The sequence below is a fragment of the Aquarana catesbeiana genome, linkage group LG05, assembly GCF_042186555.1.
Source record: "Aquarana catesbeiana isolate 2022-GZ linkage group LG05, ASM4218655v1, whole genome shotgun sequence".
Taxonomy (NCBI): domain Eukaryota; kingdom Metazoa; phylum Chordata; class Amphibia; order Anura; family Ranidae; genus Aquarana; species Aquarana catesbeiana.
This window is the reverse complement of record NC_133328.1, coordinates 57,490,377-57,507,098: the sequence shown is the minus strand read 5'-3', so window position 1 is coordinate 57,507,098 and position 16,722 is coordinate 57,490,377. Positions and strand designations below refer to the sequence as shown.

The window sequence follows — 16,722 nt, the reverse complement described above, 5'->3', positions numbered from 1 at the left end:
AACGTTCCAGATTAGCATTTCTCAAAACATGATGGCCATCTCATCTTTGGAGACCCTGTGTAAGTGTGCCCTAGGACTGTGCAGTGCTGTACCCTATGCTAATACTCCACTAGTGTGTGGTAGCGTTTGAAACAGTCACCGATGCAGAGACCGGGTTGGTCAGGACAGGAGGGACAATAAAAGCAGGTGTCACGCCTAAATCCGCATTTTCTGCAGACACGACATCTTCTTTGGGGTGTTCTGTGGGCAGGGGTACCAGGGAGGGCATACGAAAAATACCTTTCATGCATCCGGCTCACTGCATTTGCGTTGGCAAGGTGGGCCATAGCACCGTCTGGAAACAGAAGGGCTGTGACGATCTCTTCCTGGAAGTTTAGGAAGGATCCAGGTCATCCTGAAGCTTTGTATAGCACAAAAGCATTCCAATTGGAATAAATATACAGACACCTTTTTATACCAGCGTCTGGCCTTACGGGCAATTAGGTACGGCACCAACAACTGGTAGTTGAGGTCCACCCCTCCCATGTTAAGGTTGTATTCGTGGACACAGAGGGGTTTCTCCAACACCAGTCACCGTAGGAATTTGGACTGTAGTGTCTGCGTGAAGGGAGGACAGAACGAAAACATTCAGTGAATCCCTCCACTTCACTGCTAACAAATTATTACATTTCAAGCAGGCTCTCTCCCCCTGTCTAAGTCGGGACTCTACAAGCCGTTGGGGGAAGCCCTGGCGATTAGATCGCACAGTGCCACATGCACCAATTCCACAATCCAAAAGGTGACTAAAAAGTGTCGCGCTTGTGTAATAATTGTCCACATACAAGTGGTACCCCTTTCCGAATAAGGGTGACACCATGTCCCACACAATCTTACCAGCGCTCCCTATGTAGTCTGGGCAGTTCTCCAGCTCCACGTGACTATCTCTTCCCTCGTAAACCATAAAACTATAAGTATAGCCTGTGGCCCTGTCACAGAGCTTATACATCTTGAACCCGTATCTGGCACGCTTGCTGGGAAGATACTTTTTGATAGACAAGCGGACAGGAAACTTAATCAGGGACTCATTAACGCAGACAACTTGATCGGGAGTAAACAAGTCTGCAAACTGCTGGTTGAAGTGGTTTAGAAGGGGCAGAATTTTGGGGAGCCAATCATATCCAGGGTCCCCCCCGAGGATGACTGAGTTCATTGTCATTGAAATGCATGAATCGCAAGATCTGCTCGTATCGTGTCCTGGTCATGGAGGCAGAGAACACAGGCGTATGGTGAATTGGGTCAGTGAATTGGACCAATATGACCGCAACTCACTTTTTTTTAACTAGGCCCATGAGAAGGGATAGGCCCAGGAAGGTCTTAAATTCGGAAACCGTAATAGGTTTCCAATCTCTGGAAAGGGTCAACTGGGGATTAGCAGCAATTGACCAGCATACAAATTGCTTTGGTCCACGGTAGATCTATAGAGGTCTTCAGTGAAAAAACGCAAATAAAAATCAAGTGACGTAAAATCAACTGTTTCCACCTGAATTCCGAGTTGGCCATTGAATGGGGGAAGTACGGGTGCTGCAGAAGTGGTAGGTTCCCAATTTGGATTGGCAAATGCAGCAGGAAGGGCACTATGGGCTCGACGGGCCTGTCTTTGTCTTCTTGGTGGCTGCGGGACACTAGTTGTGCTTGCCACCTCACCAGCTTGAACTGCACTTATGGGACTCGCCACGTCACCAAGTATTACTTCAGTGCTGGATGTACGACCAGGATGTACTAGGCCGCTGGTGCTTGCCAGTTCACCAGAAGGAATAGTAGCACTAGTACTTCTCTGCTCCATACGAGAGCCCTGCAGTTCTTGCACCTCAACAACAGCAGAAGAACGGGGTCGGGTACGCCTAACCTTGGCAGGGACCACTACTCCACTTTCAGAGCTATCTGTCAGGGTGCCGCTGCTGTCTACAGGTTCGTATTCTGAGCCAGAATTGGACAGATGGGTGAGTTCCTCTTCACTCTCATCTGTCATGCTCAGAAACGTGTAGGCCTCTTCACTACTGTACCTTCGATTGGACATTTTGGCCTATAAATTTACTGGTACACTAGTGAGACTCCACAGAAAAAAAAGGAGCACCTGACTGTCAGAGTCTGCTTCAAATGCTACCAAAAAAAACTGTTAGCGTTCGCAGGGATCAGGCCTGACTCTGCGAACGCTGCAGTTATGTGTTTTGTAAGTGACAGTGATAGATTGATACTGCACTTGGGTGGGCTGGGCAGAGGGGCTAAACACAGGTGCAAGCAGGTATCTGGGCTGATCCCGCTAACACTGCATTTTTGGGAACCCTAAACAACTGGGGACTTTAATATAGTTCTGATCAGATCAAAGATATCGATCCGTTCAGACACTATACTACTAAGGGAGGTGTATGGCACGTGCGTGGGTGTTAGCGCTACTGGCACTAATCTGACGCTGCCTGGGGGGCAACGCAGACCCTGACTGGCGCTAAAAACTGATATCACCCGCCAGGTGATCAGGGAGTTAAACCTTTATTGGGTAATATATGGCGGGTGCCCTATAACTAGCTAACCAGCGTCACCCGTGACATTAATACGGTGATCACTGGTGACAGGGAGTGATCAAGGGGTTAAACCTTTATTAGGGGGGTTTAGGGGGGTCCCTAGTCCTATCTGGGCCTACCACTAAGTACCCTAACACTGATTATTGTCACAAATGACACAAGTACAGTGATCAAAAAAAAAAAAAATCAACACTGCACTGGGTGACACAGTGACAAGGAGTGAAGGGGTTAACTAGGGGGGGGGGGTGATCAGGGGGTGACAATTGTGCCTATGTGTACTGTGTCAGTGTAGTTTTGGTGCAACTTACTCTGAGATGTCTTCTCTCCTCTCTCTGAACAGAAAAGAGCTCCACGAGAGGATATTACATCATTTCCCCTGCCTGTGTTTACACTTACACAGGCAGGGGAGGATTTCAATCACTAGAACCGATCACCAGGTCCAGGCCAGAAATCATTGGCCTGGGGACTGATCGGTTCTTAAGCTAATCCGATCATCGCATCCAACGTACAGCTACGACGCTTCGCCCAGCTGAGCCAACCTGTCTCAGTATAACTGCAGCGGTTGGTCTGGAACCGGTTAAAGGGGTTGTAAAGGTAAATTTTTTTTTTTTTTTAAATAACAAACATGTTATACTTACCTTCACTGTGCAGCTCGTTCTGCACAGAGTGGCCCCGAACCTGCTCTTCTGGGGTCCCTCGGCAGCTGTTTCAGCTCCTCCCCGCAAGCATTAACCACCTTAATGCGAGCTCCTTCGCATGGTGGTTAGTGCTTGCGGGCGCACTCCCGTGATACAGCCGGCGGCTATAGCCGCTCACTGTATCACTCGGCCCCGCCCCCCAGCGCGCCGCGTCATTGGATGTGATTGACAGCAGCTCAAGCCAATGGCTGCGCTGCTTCCAATCCATCCACTGTAGCCAATCAGCGGCCAGGGTGAGCGGAGGAATAGATGCCGGGAACGCAAAGCTGACTTTCGAGGCGTCAGGTAAGTAAAACGGGGGGGCTGGGGGCGGCGGTATTGTCAGAAGTTTTTTCACCTTAATGCATAGAATGCATTAAGGTGAAAAAAATTTTACCTTTACAACCCCTTTAAGCTTTACAATCACTTTTTTTCTGTGAAGGCCAGAAGTTCAGGGTAGCAGCACTGACAGAGCAAGAGCCAGCAGCATTGAAAGTTGGAAACTGCAAGTGCTGGAGTAAGAATTTCAACAAAGTGCTCACTGGGGAATGTTCTATTTTACTGTGCTCAGTGTGTTAAGCTAATAAACGCTGAGGGTTTAATTCTACTTTAAAGCTTGAAGGGGGAAAGGGAGTACATTATATAGTAATGCACTTTAGTATTTTTAGGTATGCTGTGTAAATGGGAACACATAACAAACACATAGTGGAGGTTTCTCACATATGATTGCAGAAGTGAAAATACTCTTTAATGCAGAATTAAACTCTCTCAAACAACATTGACTATTTTTAATCTTTAAGCTGCTAGCATTAGTAAATGGATATTAAAGTATATTATATTTACTTGTTTTAAACTTTTGTTATTACATTTCTTCAGTTGCTTCCTGGTTTCTAGCTCAGGCCATATGTCATACATCCCAGGAGTCTTTATAAGCATTTTTTTTTTCGGGAGGAGGGGCTTTCTCAGCTAAGCACACCTTCCTGTCTTCATGCCTCAGCCAACAGCAGATAGATTCCAGAAAGTAAATGCTATACATGAATCATCTACCCATACTCAAGATGGGCACAGCTAGAAATGCTAGGGGGATGTTTTTCAAAGTGATTTCTCAATGAAATAACGCATGGAGGCATGGGTGGATAGGGAAGTTTGCTTTGAATATTAAGAATAAATAACCACCACCACCACCACCTAAGAAACCTACCAAAAAATAAATAAAATAATTAAATAGTGTATTCTATTTGTGGTGCTCAGATACAATTTAGTTCTTCTTTATGCAAAGGACAGGCGAGGAAGTGTCTAAACACAGAACCACTAGAGGGCGTACTCACAGATCAGCATATGAAATGTGGTGATGAAAATACAGCAATAAATAAGATGGGACTCGTGCTAAAAGTGGATTATAAATAAACTATAAAATAAAAGCTTAAAATAAGCACTGGCTAAAAGTCCAGGTCATTGCAGATGGAAACTTGGTATATACGGTAATTATGTCTGTCATAGGGATAGGTAATAATGTCACCTTCCTGCGTATACATTGTGTACAGAGCATCAAAGTGCTACAGCACGAACCACAAACCTTTCATTTCCATTATTTTCGGGATGTTTGTTATATCAGGGATGTCATTTACATTAGTTTTGTTGTCACTTTCCAAATAACGGTGGACTCCAGGAAATGACGGTGTCTTACCTGAAGAGTGGAGCCTTGCAGCACACGCAGTGATACATGCCATCTTCTGTACTGTTCAGATAGATGCCGCTGAAAGGCTAAGCACAAATATACGCTGCTGTCATACTGAGCATAGTGCGTCAGCTTCTCAATCTCTACAATAATAACTAATAAAACTAATATTTAGAGCTGAGCTCCAGGCACAGCTAAGTGCATGCATGGAATACATATAAGGGAGACGTTTTACCTGCCAAAGGCTTTGGATTTCTGTCCATTCAGTTCTGAGATTTACACAGCTCTGCCACACAGCACTGCTCTATCTGGTGTTCTTTCAAAAGAGCCAACTCGTCAAAATCTCCAATCACGTCACTTCCAGTTTCTTTCCAGCAGTAGCAATTGCAGATTTCGACGATTTGCCTCTTTTCACTGAACACCAGCAGCATACACACTACAGTAGACAATATAATGAGTGGGTGTTTCGTCAGATTTGGCGACCCATCAGAATTTGTAACTGAAATGACATTTCATCGCCGCCATCTTGCTACACCCCCACACTCCTCCACAGTAAGGATACAGTGAGAAGGCGGCAAGCGGACATCTTGTTACACCCACCGGAGTCTTGCATTTCACAGTTATTTTTAACAGTAAACTGAGCTCATATGGGGAAATACAGTATTTAGAAAACCGTCGGACTCTTTACACGTTGAATTATAAAAGCAGAGGTGTTCTGTTATATTAGCAAACCTGTGAGATCAGCAGGCTTGCCGCTGCTTTTAAAAACATCTCATAGACTGAGTGATCACAGAGCGCGCGTTACGCGCAACGCTCATGCACAGGAGAACATACATGGATGCCCTCCCGGCAATTAAGGCCCGCGTTGTAGCCGTCTTTCCATACTGTGGGCAGCAAGTAGTTAATGATTACAGAGCTGCACTCATTTGTGTCTTTTATATCTGCCTGCCGTTCAGCTTTAACCCTTTCCTGACCACAGGTCACTGAAACCTGAGTGTCCAGACCAGGTTTTGTTACTGCATATCACGATGCATCAGTTAACTTGATTACAACCAAAATTATTTTGAAATTGGTTTCTTCAGATATAATGCTTTCTTTTTGGTATACTGTTTCACTCCATCCCCTCCTTATGTCTTTTATTCAAAAAATTTGGACACAAATCTTCAAAAAATTTATTTTACCATTTGCATGAGCTGTCACAATGTGTTTCTCAAATCATTACTCATATTATCAAATATCCTTATCAGTCATTGCAATAACGTTTCCTTTTTTTGTACTAAATGTTGCTCTTTATCTTTGCTGAACACAATAAAAATGTAATGAAAGTAAAAAAAAAAAAAAAAGGAAAAATAAATTTTACACTGAACAACTTATGATTTTTTTTGTAATTTTCAGTATTATTATGATATATATACACATACATATATACGCATATTAATTATCATAAAAATAGAAATTATAATGAAAATGTAAAAAAGAACAGTCATAGGTCGTTCTATATACAGTATATATATATATATAGATATTATATATCTATATCTATCTATCTATCTATCTATCTATCTATCTATCTATCTATCTATCTATCTATCTATCTATCTATAGATAGATATATAGATATATATAGATATATATATCTATATATATCTATATATATATATATTAGTATTTTTTTTACCTTTCACATTAAAAGTCCAATTGTAAGCAAACTCATGTGATCACTATGATTGGCTGTACCAAATATAAGTACATTTTTGTTAGTACATTTTTTTTAGCCTACTCACCAGCTCGGTCCCCTTCTCCCTGGTCACATAGTACTGCTCCGGAGTCAGTTTCTCTTGCCAGTCAGTAGAAACAACGGACTCATCATACCTTGTAAGGGATCCTGTGCCAAAGAAATTAGTAAACTTTTTATTTGCTGTGCAAACCACCAGCCAGTATAAATCCAGACAAAAACAAACATATAAACTATATATGTCATCACTTTTTAACACATATCTGCACTGAGAGAACAAACTACTAGTGATGACCTTGGGTATGGTTTGAACCTTGAAATTATCTGTCATTGCTGAGCCAATGAGCTGTGGGTGGGAGATCCCCCAATCCATGTGGCCATATTAGGATAATAATGTTATGACCATCCCTGCCCCTTTGTATATGTTCGGCTGCAGGGTGGGAAATCTCCTACTCACATCTCATTGAATCAGCAATAACAGCTAATGATTGGGTCTGGACTGAACTCAAGCTTATTACTACCCTGTTTCCCCGAAAATAAGACCTAGCGTAATTGTCGGTGATGGCTGCAAAATAAGCCCTACCCCCCAAATAAGCCCTAGTTAAAGTCCTTGTAGGTCTTATTTTCAGGGTAGGGCTTAATTTCAGGGAAACAGGGTAGGGCTTATTTGGGGGGTAGGGCTTATATTGCAGCCATCACCGACAATCACGCTAGGTCTTATTTTCGGGGAAACAGGGTAGTGGCTATCAATGCTGCACTGCCTTCAAAAAGTCCAGTGCTAGTCCCCGATTTCTAGGGAAATTAAGTAAATCCTCCTGATATGACATTTTTTTCTATATCAGTGACTCAGAAAGTATTGAAGGCACTGCATAATCTTAAAATAAACCTTCTGCAATTAATTGTATTTGTCATTGTAGGCCCCATTCTCCTGTAATTAAAAATGTGGCCAAGCACTACTTCTTCCTCCTCCTTACAGCACTGCCAGTCTTTTCCTTGTTAGATGACAGTCAGCATCATATAACACAATTCCTGGGAGCCCAGGCTGTCATGTACGCACCCCCTGTGGGTGTTTCATCACAGCCTGGGCTTACAGTACTCCTGGTCTAAGCAGCGTTCACAATTTATTACTTGAGTACTTCTCAGTCCAGGAGGAAGGACTGGCCACTGACACCACTGAGGAAGAACAGAAAGGACTGCTGATGGCATAGGACTGGCCTGAAGACAAAAGGAAAAGGTATGTATGCTTTGGGGGGTGTTGGCAGGGGCTTTACCAGCAAGTCTACAAGTATTTTTAGGAGACTTTGTGTTCAAAGAAGGCTATTTCTCCAATCTAAAGAGGAACTGAACTCTGGAAGCTCAAGCCAAAGGCCAAAGAACCATTTACTAGTATTGCCTGTGGTCTCCCTGTAGCTGATATTTTCACCATTACTGACTTACCATGCTTTGTTATGCACTGTGTCCCTGTGTGGGGGCGGCCATCTTGGTAGAGGCAGGGCTTTGCTTCCTTGTGTCAGAGCTTCCAGCAAGGAGAACAAGGAGCAGAACAGTAGTCACAACACCAAACCTCACTCCCAGTGTTAATTTTAGTCTTAGGACTAAAATGGCATTTTAGTTTTAGTCCCATTTTAGTCTTCTGCAATTGTTTTAGCTTTATTTAGTCGACTAAATCTCCAGTACATTTTAGTCGACTAAAATGTCCTATGTTTTAGTCGACTAAAATCTCCAGTACATTTCAGTAATTGCAATTTAGTTTTAGTCATAGTCTTTTGAGAAAAATGGCATTTTAGTTTTAGTCTTATTTTAGTAATCTCAATTGTTTTAGTCTTAGTTGTATTTTAGTCGACTAAAATAGTATTCATTTAGTCGATTAAAATGTTTTAGTCGTTTTAGTCGACTAAATTAACACTGCTCACTCCAAATCACCTTGTAGCAGTACCCCTGCAGGGGGTGACAGGTGATGTGGCTCACCTGTCTCACCTGTCTCACCCAGCCCAGCATTCACTTCCCAGTCACTTTGAGACAATGAACAGTCCATGTTCTTGGTTTTGTTATTTTTATTATGGAATTTAACTTGGGGCAAGGAAATTATGGGATGCCCAGTAGAACAAGCAATTGGTTGATTGTATATCATTCAGTTGGGACAACTATATACACTTGGCTTACTCCAGTCACCTCCAGCACATCACTCGCTTTCAGACCGTTACTCTCTCTCTCTCTCCAGCACATCTAGCACGTAGTCAGGCCCAACTCTAAATCAGTCAGGCCTCAGCAACTGCCTTTAGCAGGCAGGGACCGCGGGTCCCTTTAATGTAGCAAAAAAATAGGAATAGGAAGTCTTTTAGTGCTAGCTGTCCTATGGTGGACACCACACCTAGCTCTGACTGTTTCCTCCCAGCCCTCTCTGACATGCCTCTCCAGTCCTCTTGACTGCCCATGTCACTCACCGGCCCCCCTGGCTGCAAACTAGTGGTTCCTTCTTGAAGACTTGCCCTGCAGTACTAGCCCCCGCTGTCCTCTCTGACTCCTCTCTGTGCCTCCTGTTCAGAACCTCCATGCGATCTTGAAGGGATCCATCCTGCGCCCGAGTCCCAGGCCCAAAGCCAACCCCCCCAGACTGGGGAGCTCCCTCAATGGCTCCGACAGCCTAGTGCTTCATCGTCATTTCTTCCACCCCACAACTCCTTCCCAGCTGGGCTGACTCTCGGTATTTAAGGAGGCCTGCCCCCTGCCAATCCTAGCTGGGGATTGGTCAGGGCTCCCTGAAACACCCCAGACTGCTCCTTCCCACTTCCCCTCCTCCTCTTCTAGAATCCTCTAGAAGCAAGAGGGAGGTAACCATGGGTGCTATCTGTGAGTAACAGCTGCTGCTCTGAGCCACTCCCAGCCCACACAGATCAAAAACAAACAAGCCTAGCTTCCAGCTAGGCCTGCTTAAATTTACCTGCTCTCACAAAAATCCTAACTCTAGCACCTACCTAAGTAGAGGGTGCTACATCCTGATTCTAGCAGTCAGAGGCAGCAATGCCTTAGATCTTACACAGATATACAGCTATGAGGCACAGGAGTACCTAGGCACACTCATATACAAGGAAGTGTACTGCTACTTTTCAGGAGGAATCCCTGTACATTTTTTTAGGGTGCAGCTAAGGCTTTTAAAAAAAAAAACAAATGCGATTTGCCTGAGCGTTTCAACATGATTAACAAAATTTGACCATATGTGGGAATCCAAATTGATATTTTATACGAGAGCTGTGCGTCCAACCCCCTGCACACAGAACCCACTAGGTCCTAAAAATTTACTTTTATTAGAACTGCATTAAAAAATTACAAAAATATCAGAAATAGAGAAACAATCCAACAGGTGTTTGATGGGATAAATCAAAGGACAATACCTTCCAAATGAAAAACCCTTCAGATGTAAAAAAAATCCCAGAACCACCTAAAAGTTACGCTAAAAAAAGAAAAGTCATAAACCCACACCCCAGAAATAGAAAGTTTTGCCCAAACAAGGGCTTTGTCAGGAAAGAGGCGTCATCACTGAAAAAAAAACATAGATGGTGCTCAAATTAACAAAATAAAATAAAATGTGCATGTACATGGCACTCCGTATTTTATTTTCTTAGTTATTTTATTTTGCTTAACTTTTGGGTGGTGCTGGAATTTCTTACATGTGGACAATTAAATCTAAAAGGGGATGATTTACAGTAATTCTGCCAAGAATGTATTATGCCGATAATGGTATGACTTCCGCTTTGAAAATGTCTTCTTTTGGAAGCTTTCTCTCTTTGGATTTTTCTAGCACACACCTGTTGTAAGGCGTATCTACTTATGATATTTGTGTAATTCTTTAACGCAGTTCTAATACAAGCTAATTTTTAGGACCTAGTGGGTTCTGTGCATGGGGGCGGGAGTGGGGTGATGTGGGGGTGCAAGTTTGTTCCTCCCCTCTATGCTTGGAAAAGGATCTGGTATAGAATTTGGGGTGAGGACCCTGCACTTTTTTTCTTATTTTCTGTGTGGGATTCCAACTTCCAACTCATACCAGACCTAAAGGGTCTGTTGTGGAGTATGGAGGGAAACCCACAACTTTTCTTTTTTTTTGGGGAGGATCTCCCTTGACATCCATACCAGAATGTCTTTGAGGATTAGAATCTGGTATATATTTTTAGAGGGAACCCCAAGCCATTTTTTTTTTACGTGTGCGAGGCCCTAATTAACTTTTCTACCAGACTTTCATCAAAGATAAAGGTCTGGTATAGATGAAGGGAATCCCTGACCATTTGCTTACAAACAGACGTAAGTGCACAGAAGCTGTCAATTTAAAGTGGTTGTAAAGGCAGAAGGTTTTTTACCTTAATGCATTCTACGCATTAAGATAAAAAACCTTCAGTATGCAACAGCCCCCCTCGGCCCCCCTCGGCCCCCCATCTCGATCCAGCAATGTCCACAAGTGCCTTGGTCGTCCGGACTTTCCCTACTGATTGGCTGAGACACAGCAGCGGTGCCATTGCCTCCCGCTGCTGTCAAAGTCAGTTAGCCAATGAGGGGAGAGGGGGGGCGGGGCAGAACCGCGGCTCTCTGTCTTAATGATTTGTAGATATTCGCCAGCACAACAAGGATCATAAATTTTGTCCAAACTTTTTTTTTATTCAATGATCACATCACAAAACGGTGTAGTGTAACGTTTCGGAGCAATGCAGGACCCCTTCCTCAGACGTGTGACTAAGGGGTCCTGCGTAGCTCGGAAACGTTGCACTACACCACTTTGTGATGTGATCATTCTTTAATAAAAAAAAGTTTGGACGAAATTGATGATCCTTGGTGTGCTGGCAAATATCTACAAATCGTATAGGTTCCAGTATCCAGCTGGTGGTCATTACAGCACCCTGTATTCTAAGAGCTTATTCCAGGAACGTGAGTGATGGGAATATGGACTATGGTCCCTGTCTGAATGGACACACGGAGCTGTGGCTCAGCTTGGGTGCCTCCATAGTAAGCTGCTTGTTGTGGGGGCACTTAACTGTAGATAGAGCTGCACGATTAATTGTTAAAGAATCAGATTGCGATTCTCCCCCCCCCCGCGATCTTAACAAAGCATTTTCCCGATTCTATGCAGAGTTCTCTGCTCACAGCTGACAGCTGTCTAAAAAAACAAAACAAAAAAAACAGGCAGCCTGCCAAGTTTATGACAACATCCAAGGAGAAACAAAGTAACATTTTTGATCTTTTTAGATCAAAGGAATGAACTTCAGTCTGTAAATTAGGGGGGGTTTAACCATTTAAAGACTAAACCTTTTTCTGACACTTGTTTACAAGTTAAAATCAGTATTTTTTGCTAGGGGGGGGCAGCAATCACGGACCTCTGCCATGATATCCAGGCACTAGTAGGCAGAATGCAGGAGGTGGAAATCACAACTGCCCACCACAGCTCAGCACTGAAACACTTGCACCTTGCGGTGGATACACATACCCTGTAACTGAGGGAAATGAATCGCCACATGGAAAACTTGGACAACAGAGGACGAATACATAACCTCACAGTGCGGGGCCTGCCAGAAGCTGTGGAGCCAGATCAACTTGCACCCACAGTGGTAAGTCTGTTTAACAAGCTCTTGGACAGACACCCTACCACCCCTATAGTGCTAGAATTAATCCACAGAGCCCTCAGGCCACGAGGCAGGGACGCAGACCCACCCAGGATGTTGTTTGCTGCCTGGTGGACTTTCAGTTAAAGGAGGAAATTCTGGGGAAGGCCCGTAACAGAATTCAGCTCTCACATGGTGGCCATGACATCAAAATATACCAAGACCTATCAGCCATCACTCTACAGCACCACAGAGACCTACAGCCCTTGCTAGAAACCCTTTACGCAAAAGGAATATAAGTGTAAGTTTCCATTCTGCTTTTTAGCAATATTCCTGTTAGCAATAATTCTGTGACACCCTGAACATTCCTAGTAGAGGTCCCTAACTGGTATGCTTTGTTCCGACCCTTAACCAAAGACCTGCACCACCCAGAGAAGAACCAATGGAGGCCCAAGACCAGAGGTTCCGCCGTCAGCACTCACCTTCTACACCCTGAGCTCACCCCACCTATCTTGGCCAACAACAAGGCATCAGCCCTACAAAAGCTCCGCAACCTTGATGGGCCCGTCAAGAATACTGAAATAGAACCCCTGAAGCGTCCCATTTCTGAGATAAGTAACACCCTTACTATGTTCCCCTATCCATATGCATTCCATATGCATTACATACCGAACTATGGCACTAATTATTGAATGTGTCATATGACTCGCCACCTCTCGCTTGCCCCTGTCACTGACTCATATGCCAGAGAGAATAGACTCCTGCGAATGGCCATGGGTCACACAGCACCTATTTTCACCAACATGCCTCCAGGGTTCCTATGTGCCTTTAACACACCATGTAGAACTCAAACAAGGAACTGTAAAAGAATCTTCAATGGAATGCATTCATGCTCCATAATACTCCAAGTACTTTCTCCAGCGAATTTATACACCTCATCCCAGCCATGAACGAGAACCTATGATTCGCCCGGTGTACATAAGAATACAGCACACCTACAATGCTATCTTGGTTCAAGGGACATTCACACCTGTGGTAACGGTGTCTAGGAACACCAAATTAACGTATTAACTATACTCTCTTTATAGGCAGAAGAGGGTCCAGATGCCTCACAGGAGCTAGGATGGAGAGCAATAGATCCACTCTGCTAGCATACCACTTCTAGACGCTGTTATACCGCTATATCACTTATTTACTTATCTTACATTGCATAATACAGGTGAATGATGCTCTAAACACAAAGGAAGACCCATAACTGTAAATTTTGCCCTGGATTGCTCCTAGTATGCTCCTTTGTACACCAAGCAAAGGAGACCCAGTCCAAATTTACCAAAATATGGTCATGCTGGCTTCACTTTTGTTACGACAGACGAATATGCCAAACTCATGACCTAACCCATTAACTTAAACCCCCAACATTCCTAGGCGGAGGAGAATGGAAACCCTGTTCTCCCTTTCCCTCACTCATCTTCATGTTCTTCTCCCAAATGTTCCGAGACCCTTTCCCCTTTTTTTTTTCACCCTGAGACCCTAATTATGCTAGCCCATATTTCCTTTTACCCTTATTAGAACCACAAGTTACCACACCATACTAAAGAACTACAAGTATGTATGACTGGCTCGAACCTCATAAGTATAACACAGCAGTTCTGATAAACAAATGTCATGACACAATCAATGTAGATTTCTTTAACCTCAAAAGATACGTTCTCTTTAGAATCAAGGAGATATAGATACCTCCAAGCAGATCCTCTTCACCATAAACGCTCTGTACAATCAGCACAGACGGTCATAGGATGAGAGATACACGCTGATTGAAATATTGACACTAAAGATGTGATGCAAGTCGAATTGTGATTAGATTTAATACCTTTGGGAAGGAACGGGGGGGGGGGGGGGGTCTCCCTTTTCAACACAGTCTGATCCCAGTTGGGGTGTCGAAGGAGACCAGACTATACTCCTAACCCGGTTGCCGATTGTTAATGATACGTTGTTTAAAGTTCATATAGACCTACACCCTACTGTACCAATTGTATTTAACAATGTGCCTTGCTCATTATGGGATCTCAATGTCCACTGATGTATACAATTGGTTTTATGTTAAACTCTCTTTCTTATCTCTAAAACTATCAATAAACATTATTGGAAAAAAAAAAAAAAAGAGTCCTGTATCGTTTTAGTGCAGGTGCAGTGCAATTTGAGCCATACAAAATGACACAGACATCACATGTTATTTGCCCAGGAATGCGGTGCGATTCCTGTGCAAATCACATGCAATGTGTTGCATCGAGGCAGTGTGAATCTAGGCTTAAAAAGTAAAATGAACAGAAAACATCCAATGACTTCTCTGCAAGGCACGTGAAACTTGTACTTCCTGCATGAGTGTCCCAGGAATGGTACAGGAAGGGGTTAACCACTTGCCAACCACCTAATTGTAAATATACGTCATTACTTTGACGTTAAATTCGCCACAAGATCACTTTTATAGGCGGCAGGAGAGGTGCCCCCCCTGCATGTAGATTAGGGGCCGGACGCATGGATTAGGGGGGCGGCGCCCTTGCACCCTGTATGGACGGGCCGCCACTGATTCCAAGCTTACTGGAGCCATCGCTAAGCTCGGAACCCAGCAGGAAGCTGAGTTAGGAAAAGATAGCCCCCACTTGGCTGCATTCCCTTGGAGGACCAGAGCGACCTCCGACGTCCCTATCGGTCCTCGGGCAGATTGACAGGATGTTTCCTAACCTGTCCGCCACATTGTCGCAGTCCCGCTAAAAATCGCAGATCGCCGCCAACCAATATACGCTTTTTGAAATATTTTTTTTACCAAAAATACGTAGAAGAACATATATTGGTCTAAACTGATGAAGAAATAAATTTTTTTCCATTTTTTGGGGGATATTTATTATAGCAAAAAGTATAAAATATTGGGGTTTTTTTTCAAAATTGTCGCTCTTTTTCTGTTTATAGCGCAAAAAATGAACAATAAAAATCGCAGAGGTGATCAAATACCACCAAAAGAAAGCTCTATTTCAATTTTGTTTGGATACAGTGCCGCATGACCGCGCAATTGTCAGTTAAAGCGACACAGTGCCGTATCGCAAAAAATGGCCTGGTCATCAAGGGGGAAAATCTTCTGGGGCTGAAGTGGTTAAAGTCAAAATTGAATTTTTAATATTTTTGTTTTTAAAGGTAAATGAGAGATCTGGGGTCTTTTTGACCCCAGATATCTCCATAAAGAGGACCTGTCATGCTTATTTCTATTACAAGGGATGTTTACATTCCTTGTAATAGGAAAAAAAGTAATAAAAAAATAAAAATAAATTAAAGAGACAGTGTAAAAATAGAAAAAAAAAAAAAAATGTAAGGCGCCCCATTCCCCCGACTTAGCGCACAGAAGCAAACGCATACATAAGTTGCGCCCGCATATGTAAACGATGTTCAAACCTCACATGTAAGGTATCGCCTCAATTGTTAGAGCAAGAGCAATAATTCTAGCACAAGAGCTCCTCTGTGTCTCTAAACAGGTAACATGTAAAAAATTTTAAAGCTTCTCTTATGGAGATTTTTAAGTACCGTAGTTTGTTGCCATTCCACAAGTGTGCGCACTTTTAAAGCATGACATGTTAGATATTTATTTACGCGACGAAACATCATCTTTCACGTTATACAAAAAAAATTGGCTAACTTTACTGTCTTTTTTAACTCTTAAAGTGTATTATTTTCCCAAAAAATTGTGTTTAAAAGACCGCTGCACAAATACGTTGTAACATAAAATATTGAAACAACTGCCATTTTATTCTCTAGGGTCTCTGCTTTAAAAATGTATATATATATTTTAATATATATGGTTTGGGGGTTCTAAGTAAATTAATACTGTTTTTTACTTGTAAACAACAAATGTCACAAAAACGCGTGGTCTTTAAGTGGTTACACTCAGATGCCATGCCTCCTATTCTGCAGTGCAGGAAGTCATTTCAGGTCAGGCCAGCACGCTTTAGCTGCATGTCTAAACATAGTCAGGAGTCAGATAACATTATCATAGCAAGACAGGCAACATCTAATGACTCACATTATGTCATAGAAGGTTATGAAATAGGGAACTTCATATTTATATAACCAGTTACAGACACAACATAACGTCTCTCAGAAGTAACGAGCCATCTATAATATTCACAAAACATAAAAAACATAGGGGCTACTTCTCCATTCCTCCTGAAAATGCTAATTGTATGGCTGCCAGGTCTTGTTTACATGGTACAGTGTGTTGGAACACTATGACTTCCCGTGGACTCTGCTTCTATCAGTTGTCAATGTTGTACAAAGCAGTTTGCGGGTGTTTCAGAGGTGCAAACAATGCACAATAATCACCCTTCTATTGTTCTCAGCCTTCTCCAAATGTCTTTGTTTTGCTGCTGTGATCAGACTTCCTGTTAGAGGGTGGCTATGTTCCTTCTCCATGATCCCACTGTATGTAGGGATGTAGCCACCC

At 43.0% G+C, this 16,722-nt stretch overlaps 1 protein-coding gene across 1 annotated transcript in view; it reads right to left on the bottom strand.

Moving 5' to 3' along the window:
* The window catches only part of MSRB2 (methionine sulfoxide reductase B2), a 47,741-nt gene that overhangs the window by 17,275 nt on the left and 13,744 nt on the right, over positions 1–16,722 (bottom strand). The window contains exons 2-3 of the mRNA XM_073629767.1: positions 6,698–6,798; positions 4,923–4,999 (exon numbers count right to left, since the gene is read on the bottom strand). Coding sequence (XP_073485868.1) covers positions 4,923–4,999; positions 6,698–6,798 — 178 coding nt within the window. The remainder of the gene's footprint in view (positions 1–4,922; positions 5,000–6,697; positions 6,799–16,722) is intronic.